At 47.0% G+C, this 19,855-nt stretch overlaps 2 protein-coding genes across 4 annotated transcripts; both read right to left on the bottom strand.

Annotated features, from left to right (window-relative positions):
• Window positions 1–69: 69 nt before the first annotated feature.
• vrk3 (VRK serine/threonine kinase 3) lies at window positions 70–8,067 on the bottom strand (the record flags this gene model as incomplete). 3 transcript variants are annotated; one of them, XM_084436979.1, is made up of 15 exons in its annotated part: window positions 7,946–8,067; window positions 7,427–7,668; window positions 7,133–7,276; window positions 6,579–6,887; window positions 6,268–6,408; window positions 6,029–6,084; window positions 4,974–5,040; window positions 4,591–4,675; window positions 4,315–4,414; window positions 3,443–3,535; window positions 2,469–2,601; window positions 2,128–2,248; window positions 1,868–1,926; window positions 1,170–1,306; window positions 70–399 (listed from the first exon to the last, which is right to left on the bottom strand). In XM_084436979.1, exons 2-15 carry the CDS (start codon window positions 7,665–7,667, stop codon window positions 376–378), a joined length of 1,710 nt encoding a protein of 569 aa, XP_084293105.1. In that variant the 5' UTR covers window position 7,668; window positions 7,946–8,067. The 3 variants fall into 3 exon arrangements, with proteins under 3 accessions (XP_084293105.1, XP_084293106.1, XP_084293104.1); XM_084436980.1 differs by having other exon boundaries at window positions 70–396; XM_084436978.1 differs by lacking the exon at window positions 70–399 and having other exon boundaries at window positions 1,137–1,306.
• A 9,951-nt stretch (window positions 8,068–18,018) lies between these two features.
• LOC311308365 (uncharacterized protein) lies at window positions 18,019–19,814 on the bottom strand (the record flags this gene model as incomplete). Its single annotated transcript, XM_084437325.1, has 3 exons — window positions 19,582–19,814; window positions 18,545–18,985; window positions 18,019–18,437 (listed from the first exon to the last, which is right to left on the bottom strand). Exons 1-3 carry the CDS (start codon window positions 19,742–19,744, stop codon window positions 18,019–18,021), a joined length of 1,023 nt encoding a protein of 340 aa, XP_084293451.1. The 5' UTR covers window positions 19,745–19,814.
• Window positions 19,815–19,855: the final 41 nt, after the last annotated feature.

Raw genomic sequence — 19,855 nt, 5'->3', positions numbered from 1 at the left:
CCAGAACAACAAGTCAACCAGCCTTGAACAATATTCCACCATTAACTCAACATCAGATGGACCCCCTCCCCCGGTCCTGATGACAGCCGTGATGCCCAGCGATCTGTAACCTGATACATTGAGGGGTGGGACAATATACGCAGCTACCTGCCTCTCTCTCTCACACACACACACACACACACACACACACACACACACACACACACACACACACACACACACACACACACACACACACACACACACACACACACACACACACACAGAGCAATCAAACATAATGAACCACCTGTATTGTATAATAAAACCCCATTCATTGTTACAACTCTAAAAACAGGTGATTAAAACATCCATAGTGTGTCTTCCTCCAATGTATCACCGTCTTCTGGTTGTGTTCTTCTAGGAAACAAATGGTAGAAATGGTAAACGGTAAATGGTAGGAGGACTGCATTTATATAGTTTCTTTTATCCAAAGGCCTCTCAATTCACCCATTCACACATACAGTCACACACCAATGGCAGCAGCTGCCATGCAAGGTGCTAGCTTGCTCATGGGAGCAATTTGGGGTTCAGTGTCTTGGCTACGGACACTTCGGACATGTTGGAGGAGCTGGGATTCGACCCTGCGATTATTGGACGACCCACTCTACCTCCTGAGCCACGGCTGCCAGACCTGCAGAGGGAGCTGAGCTGGCAGAATAAGGAGGAGTGGTGGAGCTGAGCCTGCTGAGCTATCTGGCTAGACCTGTCCATTAAGAGCCATACAAGTACATGGTCTGACCAAAGGTCACTGTGTGTGTGTGTATACTGTCACTGTGTTACTGCATGTGTAGTCTTGCGATACCAGACTTTGGAGATCTCTGCCTCCGAAAGTCTGGAGACATCTCAATTAAAAATCTTCGCTAGAACAGTGCCGAAAACCGACGCTACTAATCAGAGCTACTGCCAATTGTGTCGTCCAAACAAACTGTGGAGAATCAAAACAAAACATTCAACGCCCCATTAGGAAGGACCACCCTAAAGACGTTGGATTTTTTTTTCAATCTCTCAAATTGTTTCCACACACTTTTAACGATGAAATCTGGACAAATATCTTCCGTCTCTAGTTGAGTGCAGCGTTTAAGTGAGTGGTGAGTCTACTGTGTGTGTGGTGCAGGTGTGTCTCTGACCTGTAGGGAGAGTGGTTGTTCTAGAGACCCCCCCAGCAGCTGCAGGGCAGCATGGAGCCCCTCCCTCAGAGCCTTGTAGTCTGGCTGCTCACAGTACTGCAGAGACATCACCTGGGACAGGTAGGACTGCAGGGCCTCTGCAAACACACACATACACACACACAGTGTCACCAACATCACAATTGGTGCCTGTGTCCATATTTCTCCTGTGTCAGTCTCTGTTTTGGTTGTTGTTGCTGTTGTTGTAAATAGTCATTGTATCTTGTGCGTTTAACGTATTACCCCCCATGCTGCTGCTGCACTGCTCGTTTTACCTGCCTGTCATAATGCTTGTGTTTTACTACTGTTCTGTGTTGTGCCTGGTGTGTGATGTATGGAACCTGCCTGTCTGTGTTGTGCTTGATATGTGTGCTGCAAGTAGTGCATATGTTTTTATGTTGGATGTCTGCTGTTGCCTTTCTATGATGTCTGTCTGTACTGTTATGGTTGTGGCCGTTGTCCTTTAACTTGGTTTTGTCTTTCACAGCCCCCTTTCCCCCCTTCCTCAAGAAGCTTGTGCTTTTTGCCAGGCCATCACTGTAAATAAGAATTTGTTTCTAATGATTTTGCCTGGTTAAATAAAGGTTAAATAAAATAAAAAAATAGAGGCACAATTATGTTATGTTTCTGGGAGACTGAACTAGATATTGGTAACTCACTGGAAACTGTCTTCTGGCCATAGCAGTGGCTCAGCAGTCCTGGAACATCCTCCATGAACCTGGGAGATAAGACAGTCAGGATTCACACACACTCAGCAGTATACCACCACCACCACCACCAACGCAGCTGCCTGCCGCCATGCTGGACGGCTTGTACCACGGTAGGGAAAGCGCAGCTCTGCCCACTATGGGACTATGCAGCCATCTCAGCCTGTACAGATAAGAGTTTGGACAGAGCCCGATAACGACTGAGTGGTCACCTCTGCTTCTCTGCTGCGACGCGGGAGGGTGTGTGTGTGAGGGAGCCCCATGGTAGGACCCCGGTGTGCCAGCGCAGCAGGCAGTAGCCCAGGGCCTGGAGGTCGCTGCGCCTAGACGGGCCTTCACAAGGAAACACACAACACAGAGTCACTCAGTCACTCTCAGATACAGCAGCCAGTTTTAAGTTTAAAAAGGGATTTCATTGTTTTGTGACTGCTAGTTTGGAAAATCCAAAAACGTTAACTCCATAAAAACCTGTTAAATCTTTGTGAAGACTCACAGCGACGATTATATCTCAACCCGACATCACAGGAGAAGGACCACTATCTTAGCTACTGACCTGCTCCTTTGTGGGACTCCAGGCTGATGAACTCCAGGGCGCCCTCGTGTGGCGTTCTGCTGCCCTCGCGGTATTCCACATGCCGCCCACCTGGACAGTACCGGAAAGCATGACAGTACCCTGCAAGGTACACCTGCACGCACACGCAAACAAAGAATACAAGGATGCAAGTATCAGATACACATTTAATACACTAAAATCTTAAATATGGTGGAGAAAACTTGGTAAGATAGGAGCAAAATATTAGCCTTGTGAGACCATCCTGGAGTGGCAGTAGCTCTAGCTCAGGAGGTAGAGCAGCCGTCTGGGAATCGTAAGGTTCCTGGTTCGATCCCAGCAACTCCTAGCAATATGTCGAAGTGTCTTTGGACACTTCATACATGTGTGTATGAAGGGGTGAATGAGAGAGGCCATTGTAAAGCGCTTTGGATAAACGTGCTAAATAAATGCACACACACACCATTTACCATCCTGATCTCGCAAGCTTTTAGCGATGAAATCTGGAATGTCTTCAGTCTCTATTTGAGTGCAGCGTTTAACTCGTGAATCTGCTGCACTCATCTGGCAAAGCTTGATGGAGATCTGTTTGTGCTAGACCAGAAAGCGATGTAGCCAATCAGCGTTCTATGAGGCAGCTATGGACATGGTTTAAGTGTGATGACAGCGAGAAGTGATATATGGTTCATTGATGTAATTGGTTGAAGTTAGCCAACGATAAACGGTGATAGATGGTTCATCCAATCACCTGCCAAGTAGTTTTGAAAGTGCTTGCCCTTTTCCAAACAGTTTCCAATGAAGCCTTCCCAGATGGTTGAGTGGAACAAACCATCTGGCGCGTCAGTTTAGCGAAATACTTAGAATGGAGGGGGAAAAAATCGGTTTCTTTGTATCAACATTATAATACCAAAGCACAGTATTGAGTATACAGTAAACCTTGGACCAATCTCACACACACACACACCAACTCCTCTCACCTGGGTGTTTTCTGCTGGGTGGATGTAGATATTTTCTGCCTGGATGTCTGCATGGACGTATTCATTCTCATGAATGAACTCCAACACGTCCAGCTGTCAGGAATGGTAAATGGTAAATGGACGGCACTTTCATAGCGCTTTTATCCAAAGCACTTAACATTCACACATTCACACACACATTCACACACCAATGGCGGCAGCTGCCATGCAAGGTGCTAGCCTGCTCATTGGGAGCAATTTGGGGTTCAATGTCTTTCCCAAGGACACTTCGACATGTGGACAGGAGGAGCCGGGAAATGAACCGCCGACCCTACGATCATTGGACGACCCGCTCTACCTCCTGAGCCACAGCCGCCCCGCCCAGAAAGAGACATCCCATTAGCCCTGTGTAAAACCTGGTTCCCATACAACAGCTTTTAAAAAGGTTTCAGAATGAAATTGGATCGTTTCAACTGCGTAACGCTGACAGTTCTAAAACGAATGTTTTAGATTCAAATCTTATGGAAAGATGACAGATATTCTAAAACTCCCTAATTTACAGACTAGCTACAACACGACTCACTATTCTACAGACTAGCTACAACACTACTCCCTAATTTACAGACTAGCTACAACACGACTCACTATTCTACAGACTAGCTACAACACTATTCACTATTCTACAGACTAGCTACAAAACTACTCACTATTATGCAGACTAGCTACAGCAGTACTCACTATTCTACAGACTAGCTACAACACTACTCACTATTCTGTCGGCTAGCTACAACACTACTCACTATTCTGTCGGCTAGCTACAACACTACTCACTATTCTATCGGCTAGCTACAACACTACTCACTATTCTACAGACTAGTTATACAACTACTCACTATTCTACAGGCCAGCTGTAGCACAGCTGCTTCAGGCAGAAGCTCCTCTTCCTCCATGACAGACTGCAGGGTTTGGCCCATGTTGGGGAAGATCAGAAACCTAAAAGGAAACGTACATAACAGTCTAATGCACATAGACTCACTTGGGCCTATACCCAGGTAGAGGCACACATCTTAAAATACCACATTGCATGGACAAATAGACAACAGACACACAGAAACACACAGAAACGCAGAAACAAACACAAACACAAACACACACACACACACACAAACCTGTAGGCCTCTGAATGGAGCCCAAAGCCAACACAGGAGGGAAGGCCAATGAAGTCTGTCTTGGTATGTTTCATCCATTTTTCCACTAAGGGGAGACGTAATTGCATCAGTGAGGGGAACTCAAACATGACAGACCTAAAGCTCCTTCAAAAGTGAACCAATAGTTTTACCCTCAAGTCAACAGATCCACGTATACCACCTTCTCTTTCTTAACCCTATGAAGCTATGCTCAAACAAAAGGCTGTTCCCTGCCCCAAACAGACGTTAGTCTAAAAGCAACCTGCAATGAAACGGTCTTTTTAACACCCGTCTTACTGTATAGCAGCAACTGTTGCAGCTTTACTGAGTGGTTCAGATGAGAGTTGGCTCTTCCTGAGACTCACCGGATGAGGGCTTGGCTGCTCTCTGGAAGAAGTTCTGCTCATTGAAGATCCGCCCATCTTTCGCCCCCTGAGGAAGAGACACACACGGGTCACCTAACATTGTTAGTCAGTATTGAAAGCACTGCTTAGCCAGATTACGTAGCTAACAATTCGATTTTGTGGGTGGTCGGTATTTATACTGAGGAGTGAGTTAAAGTAATACAAATCAGTGATGAGTGCATCCCAACATCGACCACACCACACACATACTAATACTCACACGTAATGTAATAATCAAACATGTCAAGCCTTACTAACTAAGACATCTGCTGGAAAAAAATACATTTTCTCCCATGGACAGCAATCTGAGGATGATTAGTTTTCTCTCTCTAGGCTGGTCCCTAGAGCTCCCTAGTCTCTAGGACTACCCACTGTAGAATGTGTTACACAGCGGGGTAAAGCTCTTTGTGTGCTATGCAGTACAAGTGACTCGCCAATTGACTCGCCTGCTTATAGCCTACTTCTTGCTGGGCACTCAATGCTATGTAGCGGTATTAAGGTTTGAACTTGCAGGAGTTTGAATGAGCAGTAGTGCACTTGAGAGATATCCTTGAGGACTAGGCTACATTTAGTGGAAAAAGACAAAAATGTTTTTTAAGCCATTTTAAGTTTTTGAGATTCTGGCAGGCTACTATTAGTCCTATAGTTTATTGTGGTACAAAATAGGTGGATGTAGAATGCCTATTTCAAAGTGAAAGTAAGTTTGCGTTACTGTCACAAGCTAAACTGCACTACTTTATAAAACTTTATGATCTAGTTAATGAAACAGTATGTCTAGATAAACAGGCCACAAGACATGAGAGTGCAGGCTCCATTCCAAGCACAGAAGCCTTTCTTTTGACACCTCAGAAGACATGGTTCTCATTTAATTTCCCTGACTGTTCTCACAAACCCAGACACCCCCCCAATTTCAAAACCTCGCCGGATCTACACAAATCACACAAATTCACTTTTTTGGATAAAAAAAAAAAAAAAAGCACCGCTGTACCAACATGGACGTCTCTAATGCAACTCACCAGTTTGAGGATGTGTTTGTAGCTGCTGGAGCTGGAGCCTGGTCCACTCTGTTGGACTGGAGAAACATTGATATGGGAACAGTCATCACACAACTAGTTTACCAGGACCCCCTGGATCAGCTCTGGCCACACAGGGGTCCACACACAGGGGTCCACACACAGGGGTCCACACACAGGGGTCCACACACAGGGGTCCACACACAGGGTCCACACACAACACGGTTTTAGTGACCTCTGACCTGCATAGATGAGCTCCACCTCGCTCTGACCCAGCAGTTTTAACAGCCACCACTTCCTGCCTGTTGTGTCACTCAGTTCCTCCCCTTCCTGCAGATGTTCGATAGTGCTCGCCCGCTTGGCCTTCTTCGCTTTCCCCTTGACTGCAAAAACACACACACATACACACATGCGCGTGGTCACACACACACACACACACACACACACACACACACACACACACACACACACACACACACACACAAAGACGCCCACATGACACGTCATACACATAAGGCTGAGGTGAAGGACAAGTCCTGTAGTTTGGGCTCACCAGTAGCAGGGGACCTGGGGGTGGGTGAGGAGATGGGTGTAGCGGTCGTCCTGTCGATTGGTGAGGAGACAGTGCCTGTGGTCGTCCTGGCGCCGGGTGAGGAGACAGTGCCTGTGGTCGTCCTGGCGCCGGGTGAGGAGACAGTGGCTGTGGTTGTCCTGGTGACGGGTGAGGAGACAGTGGCTGTGTTCGTCCTGGTGACGGGTGAGGAGACTGTCGTCCCTGCGGCCTCTTCCTCTCTGATGGGTTTCACTTGAGTGGTGACAGCCAGCCGTTTCCGTGGAGATACCACAGATCTGGGGCTCTCATCTGTCAAAGGGGGACACAAAGTTTTCTGAGTGTTACATTTATCTAAATAAACAAGTGCAAGACATTCAGGCCATCGCTATCACATGTACCTGACCATAGGGACCAGGGTTTGAATCCTAGTCCTGGCAACAACTGCGGATCTCCCACATTGTCTTTTCTAGGAGTGGGACTTAGTAGTATTACATCAACATCGTTGAGAATCTTAGGTAGATACGCCTGCTCTGCCCATTCTGTCCATTGTTTACCTGTAGCCCGCTTTAGGGAGGATGTGTGACGGGGAGTGGCCACATGACTGGGGACCTCCGTCCCCTGACGCAAGTGGTCGGAGTCACGAGTGCGACGCAGAGGGAGGCGGGTGGACACCGGGCTGGGAGTGGAGAATATCAGGCCTGTAGACAATAAAAGAGAAAATACCTCCAAATCCACCAAATATCTGATGGCAATTCTGGCACACACAGATAGCCAACGATGTGGAGCGGGGTTCTTGGGCACCTTGACCCTCTGTAACTGCCCTCCAACCCTTAAGCCCAACCCCCTACCTCCTGCATCCCTGACAGTTGGCTGTGCTGAGGCTGACACAGGTGGGCTAGTGTTGGCTGTGGTCGTTGCAGCGTCAGTGACGTCCAGTTGAGAGACGCCAGAAGACACAGTCTCCATTGGCACGGGGCATGAGGGTCCGGGGGAGACAACGGGACCAGGAAGCTTCTCCCCGCACGAGGGGCAGAACCGGAAGCCAGTCTGCAGCTTAGATCCACACTGAGGACAGAAATGGAAGAGCATTCTGCCCCCAAAAGAAAGAAAGAACCGTTAGCTGGCTAGCTTTCAAACTGTTCTGAGCCAAGGCCCTTGTACATTTGTGTTAGCCCCACGCTAACGTGAACTCAGTCAGTAGAGCGTGATATATTCGTAGCTTTGAGCCCCACATTGGGCGCAGCAAATAGAGGCCGTCAGCAAATGCTAGCTAAAGTTAGATTGATCTATTATCACGCACTCGTTGAGCCAAGTAGCTAACAGCTATCTAAAGTAGTTAGAGAACTAATTTCAAGAGAAAAGCAGACCTGAAGGTCCAGGGGTAAAATTAGGTTTCTGAACAGCAAGACAAATAGACGACCAAGTAGAATTGAGGTGTCTGGGCAGCCAAGACAAATGTTATACGACCCAAACCAGAGCCATAGAGCAAGAATGCATTAGTCATGTGACTAAACAAACATGCTCAAGAACAGCCGAGGAGCGCTGAGTAGCGCAGCAGGTTTTTATCCCTGCTACCGCCCTCTACTGCTCACTGAGAACTTTTTTACAGTTCAATATTCACCTTTACTTGATATTATGCCGCGTTCCAGATAGGATTTTGAGCCCGTAAGTTACGACTCACGACTTCATAGCGTTCCAGGCAAACTGTCTGAATGCGTGTCATTCTGGGTAAATGTAAACAAGCCGATATGGTAAAAGCTTGAGATTTGGCACATTGACAGAGCTGGCAAGCTAAACATTGTATGCCTAATTTCGTTGTGCTAAGAAATTGTACGTTACATTTTATTTATTGACATCATCGACGTTTCACCGTTTGCATGGTCACGTTCAGGTTTACCTTAATGTTAGCTAGCTAGCACTAGCTATCTCTTGTCAACATATTTGGGCATCATTCAAGGGGCCAGGAAGCGATTTACTTCCTGAAACATTTTGATCAGCGCCATCTTGCCGAATCGACCCCTTTTGACATGCGCAGTTGTGCTTTTCTCAGACCCCGCCGCGTTCACGAAGTTTGCACGTTCCTGTGGATTTCCAATGCGCGTTCACAGCTCCCCCCTGCTCTGTTAGTGTGACTGAATTAGCATTAAGAACTAGCTTGCGTAAAATACTGATTCTGTCAAATATATAGTTTCGAAAAATTATTTCTTTATCCAGGCATCTTAGTTTTACCAGTGTCATTATAGCGGAGCAGGTTATATTTGCTCGTATGTGGTATTTATTCGTTTCACAAGTTCGCGATCGTACAGCCAGGCTACAGAGCTCCAGGAACCCCTATGCCAAGCCGAGCTGCATCACATTGTGGCCGGCCCAGAGTGCTCCTGTCGCGGGTACAAGCACAGGGCTAATAGCTCAGTTTGTGGTGCTATTTTCCATTCACCCTTGATCAATCCTAACAGACCCATATCTATAACATATTCATTCTGATTTAAGATCATTCAAGTCATTTCACAATCTCATTATTAGCTTATTATTATCATAACCGTCCTCAGCCAGCCAGTCGATAGGAGGCAGAATGCAGTCTAATCTAATGTCTAAGGTAGGCTACCATTGTATGAAACATCCATCCAGAACAGAAGTAGGCTACCTGTTGAATGACAACAGTTACAGATACTGTAATTAAACACCTATTACCTTTGCTGCACTCTTGTCAGTAACTGCTTCGACACTCCACTGAATGAGTTGTCCAGCATTTTGGCGCAGCCTGAAGAAATCAGCAATGTCTTCTTCAGTTCCTTGATGACGTCACTTAGGGAGGACACTCTTCTCTCCAATCTCCTATTTTTCTGCCGCTCCAGTCTAATCATCCTTCGAGACGATTTCGAGATGATTTGATGGTTCAACTTACACTTCACGGTTGAGGAAGAATCTTTCATCCAAAGGCTGCTGTGGTCATGTGCCATTGTTCTCCGAGCTTCAGAAATGTGATAATGTTCCTGCGATTCCGCAACATCTATTTCCTCAGTGGTATCATTGTGAGGTGGTTCCTCCGTCACAAGGATGTTGCTGCTATCCGATATTTCAGCATCTATCATACTTACCTCAGGGACCTCGTCATCCCCGAAGATTGTGGGGACAGCGGTTGGAAGTAGGACTCGTTGTCTCGGCTTGTATTTGTTGAAGCAGTCAACAGAAAAATGTTTGGAACACAAACGGGAACTGCTGTTTGGCATCCAGCTCCAGTTGTATTCCCTGCGATTTATGTTCTGGATCCACCGACGAAGCAAAGCCTCATCCTTCAATGGAAACCTGTGAAGAAAGACATGAAATTCTGGAAAAACAGATGTGAAGCTGTGAAAAAGCAGCCTGCCCTGTGCTGTGAACGAGAAATAAGTAACCTGATTTTTACTGTCCACTGTTTAGTTTTATTTGTTGCCATCTTTGTGGGGCAAAGCAGCTCCGGTTTTACGACAGAGCAGAAGTTGGTACTGCGGTCAGGGAAATAATTCTTGTTAAAAAGTAGCTATTATTTCTACATTCTGCTTGCAAATAATCAAAAAATATCAGCAAAGCATACTGAGACCAAGTAAGATTAAACCATGACCTTACCATTTTGTAAAAAACTACCGAATTACATGCCCCATCCTCTTCCATTATAGAGAAAGTCCGGCCAGGAAAAAATCTCGATCTAGCTCAATACTTGAGCGATCAGTGAAATTAAAGTCTCTATGCTTCAGATTCATGTTAGATATATAAGAAATGGAAATAGGGCTAAATGTCCAAAATACCACACTCCCTCTTTAAAGTTCAGACTGCGCCGTCCATACAGTAGGCGATAATAAGCTACAGGCTTGCTAGTTGGTTTATGTGATGGAATTCAATGTGTTCGAATGTCCATACAGTACTATGTATGCAGTACATACTATAGAGTACGCCAGATGCAGCATACTACATAAAAATCTCGCCTGCTAAATCTGGCGTACTATATAGTATGTACTGCATATTCCCGAAATTAGTAGCAGGCATCGAGAGGATGCTATTCCGGAAACAAGATGGCGATTTGAGTGAAACGTCGTAGCACGTCACCGTAGAGTTTCCGGTTTAATAAAATTGGTGGAAGTTGAGGCGACAGTAATTCACCAACCTATCTTCAAATGTTCGTGGACATTGTAGCTAAATCTGTCGGTGGAAAAAATATATTTTTTAGCAGTTGTCTTAGTTATATCAAGATTAAGCTAACTATTGGCATCGGTGTGCTTATCGGTGTCATATTTATTCAGTTTGAGTAATTTACGATCGAACTAGAACAGACCAATTGGCTCAGTTGCTGGTTAGCGATGAGAGGGGGAGTCCCAGCCCAGCTGATAACCCTCCGTTGCGGGTTGGGGGGAATGCAACGGTCGGCTGGGATCCTGCCTCTCATAGCTGACCAGCAACTGGTCAGTGGACTGTACCAGGCAGCCGACGTTATGTCTGACATGGATATTAGATAATATGTAACTCATATGGAGGCAATCAACCCTTAAATACTATCAATTAATATTATTACATACCGGTACATAGAAATCTGTGAATCTGCGGCGCGGGTAGTACAGTCTTTTGCAGCACATGTAGGCATTTTCTCCACGGATGTATTAATACAACTGGATGTTGTGACTACGTTGACGCCTCGTTCTGGGCCACCAAGGGGCCAGGCTGCGATTTACTTCCTGAAACATTTTGATCAGCGCCATCTTTCCGAATTGACCCCTTTTGACATGCGCAGTTGTGCTTTTCTCAGACCCCGCCGCGTTCACGAACAGTTTGCACGTTCCTGTGGATTTTCACAGCTCCCCTGCTCTGTTAGTCTGTCTGAATTAGTATTCAGAACTAGCTTGCGTAGAATACTTATTCTGTCAAATATATCGGTTCGAATTTTTATTTATTTATCGGAATCTTAGTTTTAAGAGTTTCATTATAGCGGAGCAGTTTATATTTCCTCGTATGTGGTATTTATTCTGTTCACAACTTCGTGATGGTACAGCCAGGCTCCAGGAACCCCTATGCCAAGCCAAGCTGCATCACATTTATCCACTTTGGGTAATTAGCTTTTTTGTGCGTGGCTGTAAGCCAGCGCACCAATGATAGCAAATGTCTGGTTGTCACTCGCTGGCTTCCTCCGTCCTGTTGTTGACCTGCAGTTCTATGTTGCTACCCCAAGAGGCTGTGGTCCCAGAACCTGCAGTTCTATGTTGCTACCACAAGAGGCTGTGGTCCCAGAACCTGCAGTTCTATGTTGCTACCACAAGAGGCAGATAGACTGCATTTACCGTTTTCGGCCACAGGAGAGCAGCAACAGGCTTAGATAGACTGCGGCCGTGTCCGAAATGCCTGCTACCTGCTATATAGTTATATATATAGTATACCTGCTATAATTTCTAAATGACATAAGAAAAAAATAACATTAGTTTGATTCTTTCCATTTTAATGTCATATGAAAGATTTTGGAAAACTGAGAAATGAAGATGAAAAAAACACCTCTACCACACCCACCTCCACCCCCACCACCTCCATCCTGCTCACTCCCTCCACCCCCACCACCTCCATCCTGCTCACTCCCTCCACCCCCACCACCTCCATCCTAATCACTCCCTCCACCCCCACCTCCACCCCCACCACCTCCATCCTGCTCACTCCCTCCATACCCACCTCCACCCCCACCACCACCATCCTGATCACTCCAGCCACTTCCACTTCCACCACCTCCATCCTGCTCACTCCCTCCACACCCACCTCCACCACCTCCATCCTGCTCACTCCCTCCACACCCACCTCCACCACCTCCATCCTGCTCACTCCCTCCACACCCACTTCCACCCCCACCAAGTCTCTGGAGCTGGGAGCCACTCTAGTTATGGAGGTGAACCTGACAGACTACACAGGGATGGAACTCCATGCATCTGCAACCAAGGTAAGACAACATCATGGGACTTGGCTTAACAACATAAGCCACCTCTGCTTGGCAGATCAGAATTACTCAACCACCACTTACATATCAACAAATAACCAGAAATCATCATCTATTTACCTGCATTTCAACACTCCTTCTATACACTTCAGCAAACAACATTCACTCACAGTACTATTTTCGAAAGCAAGATCATTTAAATGTGGCTTTATTCTGTGCATAGATCTCATTCAACCTCTCAGAGGTGATCTCTGACCTCCAGCTGGCCCTGGCCCTGCCCCCTGACCTTTTCTCAGGGCTTTACCCAACACTGACCCAGAAGAGGGCAAGGTTTACCTTCACTGTCTCTAAAACTACACCTGCTAACCGGGTGAGTTCAAACACACGCTTGCACACACGCACACAGAGCACAAAAGCCCCAAAATTACATTTTACTACTAATTATTTTTCTACACCTTTTCAGACCTCAGGCTAATACTCACATTCTCTCCCTGTCTTCCCCCTTGCCCCTCTCTCTCTTTCTTTCTCTCCCTCTCTCTCTCTCTAGACTACAGAGGGGTGTCTTGGAGAGATCATCTTTGGTATCAGCATTAAGAACATGACCATCTCTAACCTGTCAACACCTTTCAACATGACCTTCAAACACACATCTAACCAAACGGTAACTATAGTCTACATTCTCAGCAGACTGATGAGAGTATGTATGTAGGCCTATGTATGTATGTATGTATGTATGTATGTATGTATGTGTGTGTGTGTGTGTGTGTGTGTATGTATGGATGTAGTACTTGTTTTGTTTGTCAAATGTGTGTACTATGTTATGTGTTTCATATGTGAGCTGTGTCGCAAGACCAATTTCAGCATTGCTGACAATAAAGTTATATTGTATCGTATTGTATCGTATGGTGGGATTGCTTGCTAACATTGTGATCTTCCTCAGGAGAATACCAGGGGCCTCATTTATCATTGAGGTACGCCTTCTTTTACACGGTCTTTTTCGCGAGTTCAGGCGTACGCCATTTGCCCCCCCCACATTGCGATTTATCAAGCCGTAAGGGCGAAAATTTAGTCGCCTTTCTCCGCGCTTTTGTAGGACACCTCTCAGCTTGTCGTACCGATTTACACGGTGTTCTACGCCCTTCTTGAACACAGGGGGAACTGGCGACGCAGGTGGTGCGTCGGTGAATTACTATGTTTGACGGAGAGAATAAGAGCGACAGTTCATGAACGCACAATCATGTAGGCTACTAGGCCAATTCAGCACAAACATATATCGCAATGCAAGATTAGACGTGTCCTCTAACCGGCTCATTCATGGTTCGATATGGATTTGTGCCCCAAACTGTACCTATGCGCTGTCCCAAACCCTTCCGCGCTATATGTCACACACTTAATGCAGGCACTCCATCAAACGCAAATCATTGACAAATTAGATTGTCATTAATATGTGATCATGTGGACCTGTTTGCTGTTTGGTAAGCATATAAATGACAGTCCTCCTGTGCGTAATGCGAGCCTAAATGAATCCGGCGCTACTCGGCCTACTGGCCGAGATAGAACTCCAAAGAGGTGACGGCGATGGCGACTGCACCCACATAAGGGCACCATCAGTGAATGAATACGTCTATGTGAATCGCAAAAATGTGCACACTATAAATACCCAAATCATATGTGACGCCGACATGCTCATCACAAGTGTAGTGGCACGGTGGCCTGGCTCCACGCATGACTCATTCATCCTGGCGCACAGCAGGGTAGGGCTAGACTGGAGGCAGGCGCTGCGCGTGACGGCTGGCTTGGTGTGTGCATAGCCAAGATACATATTCTTTGTCTTTTTTACTTTAATCTTTATTAGCATTTTCCATCCATACAACGACAATACCATAAAACATAAAAACTTACAATAACAGCTTATGGGTACTTCCATCCATGCAGCTTTTTTTTCTTACTCAAATATGACAATTTTAATACTAGTGGTATCATCACACTTCCTTCTATAATCCATCCATTTTTCCCATCTCCCTTCAAACTTTCCTTCCTGCATCCTCAATGCATAAATAAATCTCATAAATCTCCTCCACAACACCCACCACTGCTCCTTGGTTGGGGGTTCCACCTTATACCAAGCCCTCATTATTGTCTTTTTACTAGCAACCAATAGTAATTTCACTAGGTATCTGTCCCCTCCTTGTACATCATTCTGTTATGTTTGCCAAGATGTATATTCAAAGCTGATAAGAATGAGAACCAGTCAAGACCCCACCACAAAATGAGGACCCAAGCCCTCAGCCCCCTCCCCGTCATGAGGTTTACCAGCGGGGCCAAAGGGCCCACACTGAGGTCATGCGCCAGCTATGAAGACACAAACAAGTAAGGTTCACATTTCTACCATTTTATTGTCTGTTGGTGGGTGACTGTGTGAGGTGTGTGAGTGCGTTTGTGAGTGAATGTGTGAGGTCCGTGAGTGTGGTAGTGAGTGACTGTGTGAGGTCCTTGAGTGTGGTAGTGAGTGACTGTGTGAGGTCCGTGAGTGTGGTAGTGAGTGACAGTGTGAGGTCCGTGACAGCATGTGTGAGGGAATGAAGTGCAGTGAGGATGTCCTGTTGGCTCTGGTGGTGTAGTGTGGTGACCTCCACCAACTGCTGCACAACTGCCCCACAACTGCCCCAATCCCTTCTGCCATTTCCCTCTGGGCCTCTAGGGTCATGAGCCTCCAGCACAGCGTCTGATAGGAAGCCCAGCCCTCAGGGAACCTTGAGGCAGGGACGCTGGCAGCCGGAGGTGGAGGCGTGGGCGGTGGAGACGGAGGCGCTGGAGATGGCACTGGAGGTGGAGGCTGGTGCGCTGGATGTAGAGGCTGCAACCGGCGGGGGCACGACCGTCAGGTCAAGGACCACTGCAGACTCCCCCTCCTCTGAGTCCCACCCCACGTCAGAGTCTGGAGAAACAATTTCAGTCATTTTCTTTGAGTTTGTCTGTTAACTTGATTATGCATTAAACATTTTATTGTGTAGCCATATTCAATTGATATGTTTTTCTGTTGGCAGCCAAATAAATGCTTAAGTGTGATTTCCCGGGTGATTTAGATGAGAGTCTAAATTTCCCAGAGGGGAAAATGTTTCATGTGGTCTAACATTATGAAGTGGTCATCTGTGTTATCGTTCCCTGTTTTTGGTCCTAAATCATTCATAGCCTACCACAGAATGTGTGGAATGTTTGCTTTCCTCACACATAATACAGCATGTCCGTGTAGCCTACGCCACATACAGGATGCACGAACATACAGTAGGCTACCTAAACTAGGAGCAATCAGACAAATGTAGGCTCGTACAAATAGCTTACCTTCCGAAGATGATTTTCTTTCCTCGCGTGGACCTCACCAACAAGCACATGCACCTCCGTCTCCGAAAGGTTTCTCTTCTTTCCGCGTTTTTCCATAAACGTATTTATCTGTCCCTATGCTCCACGCTATATTATGTCGGTTCCTTCCGGGGTATCCCCGTTGTGCCGTCATAGTTTTGACCATATATGGTTGGATTTGGGCGTGGAGAGGGCGGAACACGGGGCGCGTGCGCGTACGCTCTCTTCCCCGCCCGTCTCGGATTTCTCGTGCAGAAAAGGGCATACGACTTTTTTGATAGATCCGAAAAGCGTGTAAATATTCTCGTCGTACGCTACATTGTGCATTTTCCGCGTTTTCGTCGTACGCCCTCTTTTACACCTGAATTTACACGCTCTTTGATAAATGAGGCCCCAGCTGTATGTTCCTCAACCAGGAAGGTAAATAAAAGAGAATTCAACATATCTACCCTACATGGCAAACCAATGACTCCAATATCCATATGACTATCTGAGATAGTATGTTGTGTGTTAAATTGAGTTGAATTGAGTGTTTAACTCCTGTAGGGAACTGGGTCCACCATGGCTGCCACACGCTGACCCCTGCTGACCAGACAGTCTGCAGCTGTCATCACGTCTCCTTCTTTGCCCTCATGGTGAGCAGGCCTCATTCCCTGGGCTCTCCATCCCCTGGTCCTCTCTATCCCCTATTTACATGTTAATAACATTTCCTGTTTATGACATCTATATATTGCTAGTGAGAGCCCAGACAGACAGGCTATTCAGAAATCAGCCCAGACAGACAGGCTATTCACTAATCCAAGAATGGCCGTCTATGTCATTTTATGGTGTTCCCATAATAATTTGTTTACCTCCGAGTATTATCTGGAAATTCAAACGGAGCGATTTGACTGAATGTGACGTCGTCATCTATGTGGCAGTGAGAATGCAGCCTGACAACCCATCCTTAAATCACTTTGACCACTGTCATTCTCCGTGGATTTAATGAATTATGTGGTGAATGATCAAATTCAGGATGGAATGACAGAGACAAATAATTCAGGATGGGTCGCCAGGCCAATGAGAATATCCCTTCTTCCACAGATCCCTGATGTGGACCTCAGTGAGGACCACGCCCAGGCTCTCAGGGTACTCACCATAGTGGGCGGAGCCATCTCCACATTCTTATGCATCATAACCTTGCTGACACACTGCCTGCAGCCTGCGTGAGATACTGTACCTGCCAATGACACACACTTTCTCATTCATGCAATCATCTGACCAGAGTAATAGTCATTTTGTCTAGTGTGGTGAAACCAATGGATCAGTCCCATGATTGCCGACTGTGAGGCAAATCAAAAGCACCTCAGTTACTTCCAAATAATGTATCTATGTAACTGTCCCACGTCTGATAATCACACATACTTCACACACTGTAGCACTACCATCGCTCTCTCACTCCCTCCCGACCCCCTTTCTGGACCAGGAAATCTCAACCGGCTATGCTGATCCACATCCAGCTGGTGGCCTCTCTGTTGCTGCTCAACATGCTTCTGCTGGGGGGGTTGCTGCTGCCCTCCGTGGTCCCGGGGCCGTGCCCGGCCCTGGGGGGGTTGCTGCTGCCCTCTGTGGTCCCGGGGCCGTGCCCGGCCCTGGGGGCCCTGCTGCTCTACTCCCTGCTCTGCTCCTTCTCATGGACGGGGCTGGAGGCGCTGCACCTGTACAGGCTGCTGGTCCTGGTCTACAACACCTACATGAGCAAATAAGCAATAATAAAAGCTCTTACAGTTTGTGACTTTGGTCTGTATATTGTAGATATATACTTTGATCTGCATTTTCTTTACCAGTATGACAACAAATAACTAAAACAAGACTTCATAGGAATCACGGCAGTGTTGTGTTTTTAGCTTAATTTTGGAAGTCTGTGTCAGGTCAGTACTAAAGAGTCCACAACTACACATCCCAGCACATACTACAGGTTTATTTAAAAAAAAAAGGTTAGAAAAGATTACATGTCACAACAGCTGCGTCTGTGGCTTTTCACCCCCTTTCCTCCCTCCTAAGGTTTCAGATCTGAACTATTAACTAATAAGTGGAGGTGGAGGTGAAGCCTGGTTTAAAGACAGTCACTGTACAGTGTGTTCTAGTTGTATCCCTCTAGCCATGTGCCTCCTCATTCATCACCACTTCCTGTTCCTGGAGCAGACCAGTGCTCCGCTCCATCACCTCCCTTCTCCCCTCCCCGACCTCTCTCCGCAGGCATTCCAGCCCCTCTCTCTCCTCCCGTAGCCTCTCCCTCTCCACCAGCATCTCCGCCCTCTCCCTCTGCGCCTCCTCCCGCTCCCTCTTCAGGGCGCGGGCCTCCTGCTCCTGGGCTCGCCGCACGCCGTCGAGCATCTCCTTCTCGGCGGCCACCTCCCTGGCGTTGGCGCGGCGCAACGCCTCCAGGAGCTCCCTCTGCTGCTCCAGCGCCCGCGCCTCCTGCTGCTGCGCCCTCCTCAGCGCCTCCGTCAGCTCGCGCTCGCGCTCCAGCACCCGCACTTCGCCCTCGCACGCTCCCATCACCTCAAACACCTCTGCAGGAGATCAAAAGAACACATAGGCTAGGGTCAGTGCTTCTGGTCAATAGTTATGATTCAACCACACAGTTACGACAACACTGACACACACTGCACAGACTAACCTGGATATCTATCTGACACTCGAATTTTCCCTACAGGCTTTGTGTGGTCGTCTTTGCTAGGTGCGCCTAGTGCCCCTTTAGACAGACGTTTCTTGTTATGGCCCTCCATCCGAGCGAAGGCCTCTGGGTGCTTCTTAGACAGGTGGCGGTGCAGGTTGCTGGTGCTGCTATGGTGTTGAATCTTCTCCATACAGAGCAGACACAGAGCACGTTTCTGGTCCTCCAGACGCTCATAGTGAGTCCATACTGAGCTCCACTTTCGTGTCGAAGTGCCCGCTCCGCTTCCAGCACCTTCCTGTATTTCCTCGGCGACGACCTCGCTGTGCCCCTCCACTACTTGATTCTCCGCGGCCTTCAGGATGCCATTGATGGCGCTCGTTAGATCAGCCTCGTTCACTGTGGTGATCTGCACTGGGTGATCCTCCTCCAATGACACCTCCACTAAAAACAAAGGAATTGACAAGTCTTTCAGAATGCACAACAGCCCTCGAAACGTACACAGACAGGTAATATTGGAGATGGTGCTGTCATAATCACCACACTGGACTTGTGAGGTGCATGCATGGAAGATGGATCTTCTCGCTAGGTTTCAAACCCATAACCCCCTGATCTACAGCCTGGTGCAGTAACGTTGCCCACTACTCTAAGTGGAGAGATCTCGAAAAGTGGCTAGCTAGCTAGACCAGTCTACTGTAGCTACTACTAGTGCTAAATGACCGCAGTTAACGTTGTATCAGTGGGTGCCTAGCACAGATCGGCTTCAGCGACTAGTAAACGAAGGTCTGGTGAGTTAGCTAGCTAGATAGAGCTAACGTTAGCTAGCTAGCCATGTAGACGTATTGTATGCTAAATGTAAATCAGCTAGCCAAGAGAGCCAGCTAACGTTAGGCGTATCTGTAGCTAGTGCTAGCTAGTGAACGTTAGCCAGGGACAGGAAGGCAGCACTGCTAATCACGCATCGCCATAATACATATTCACATTTTATGACCAACTACTGTGTTCTGCACTGTAACTTTACCTACAATATGTTATCATACCAGAGGAGTATTCGTCTCTGTTGGTGATCATGGGGACAGAGACAGGGTCGGCCCCTGCGCCTCGCCTCTCGCTCGCCTCAGCACTGCTGAACTCTGCCGGGTGTTTGGTGCGCATGTGTTTCAGCATGTTCGTAGTATGTCCGCTATGAATTACGATCTCCATACATAGCAAACAATGTACTTTCTTCTCATTTAAAACTCTGAAAAACGACCAAACCACACTTCTCTTCCGAGGTGCCATATTTCTAGTTTAATTACTTGACCTGTAGAGAAC

This window comes from Borostomias antarcticus (genome assembly GCF_949987555.1).
Source record: "Borostomias antarcticus genome assembly, chromosome: 4".
Taxonomy (NCBI): Eukaryota; Metazoa; Chordata; class Actinopteri; order Stomiiformes; family Stomiidae; genus Borostomias; species Borostomias antarcticus.
The sequence above is the reverse complement of the archived record's forward strand: the minus strand, read 5'-3'. Positions and strand labels throughout refer to the sequence as shown.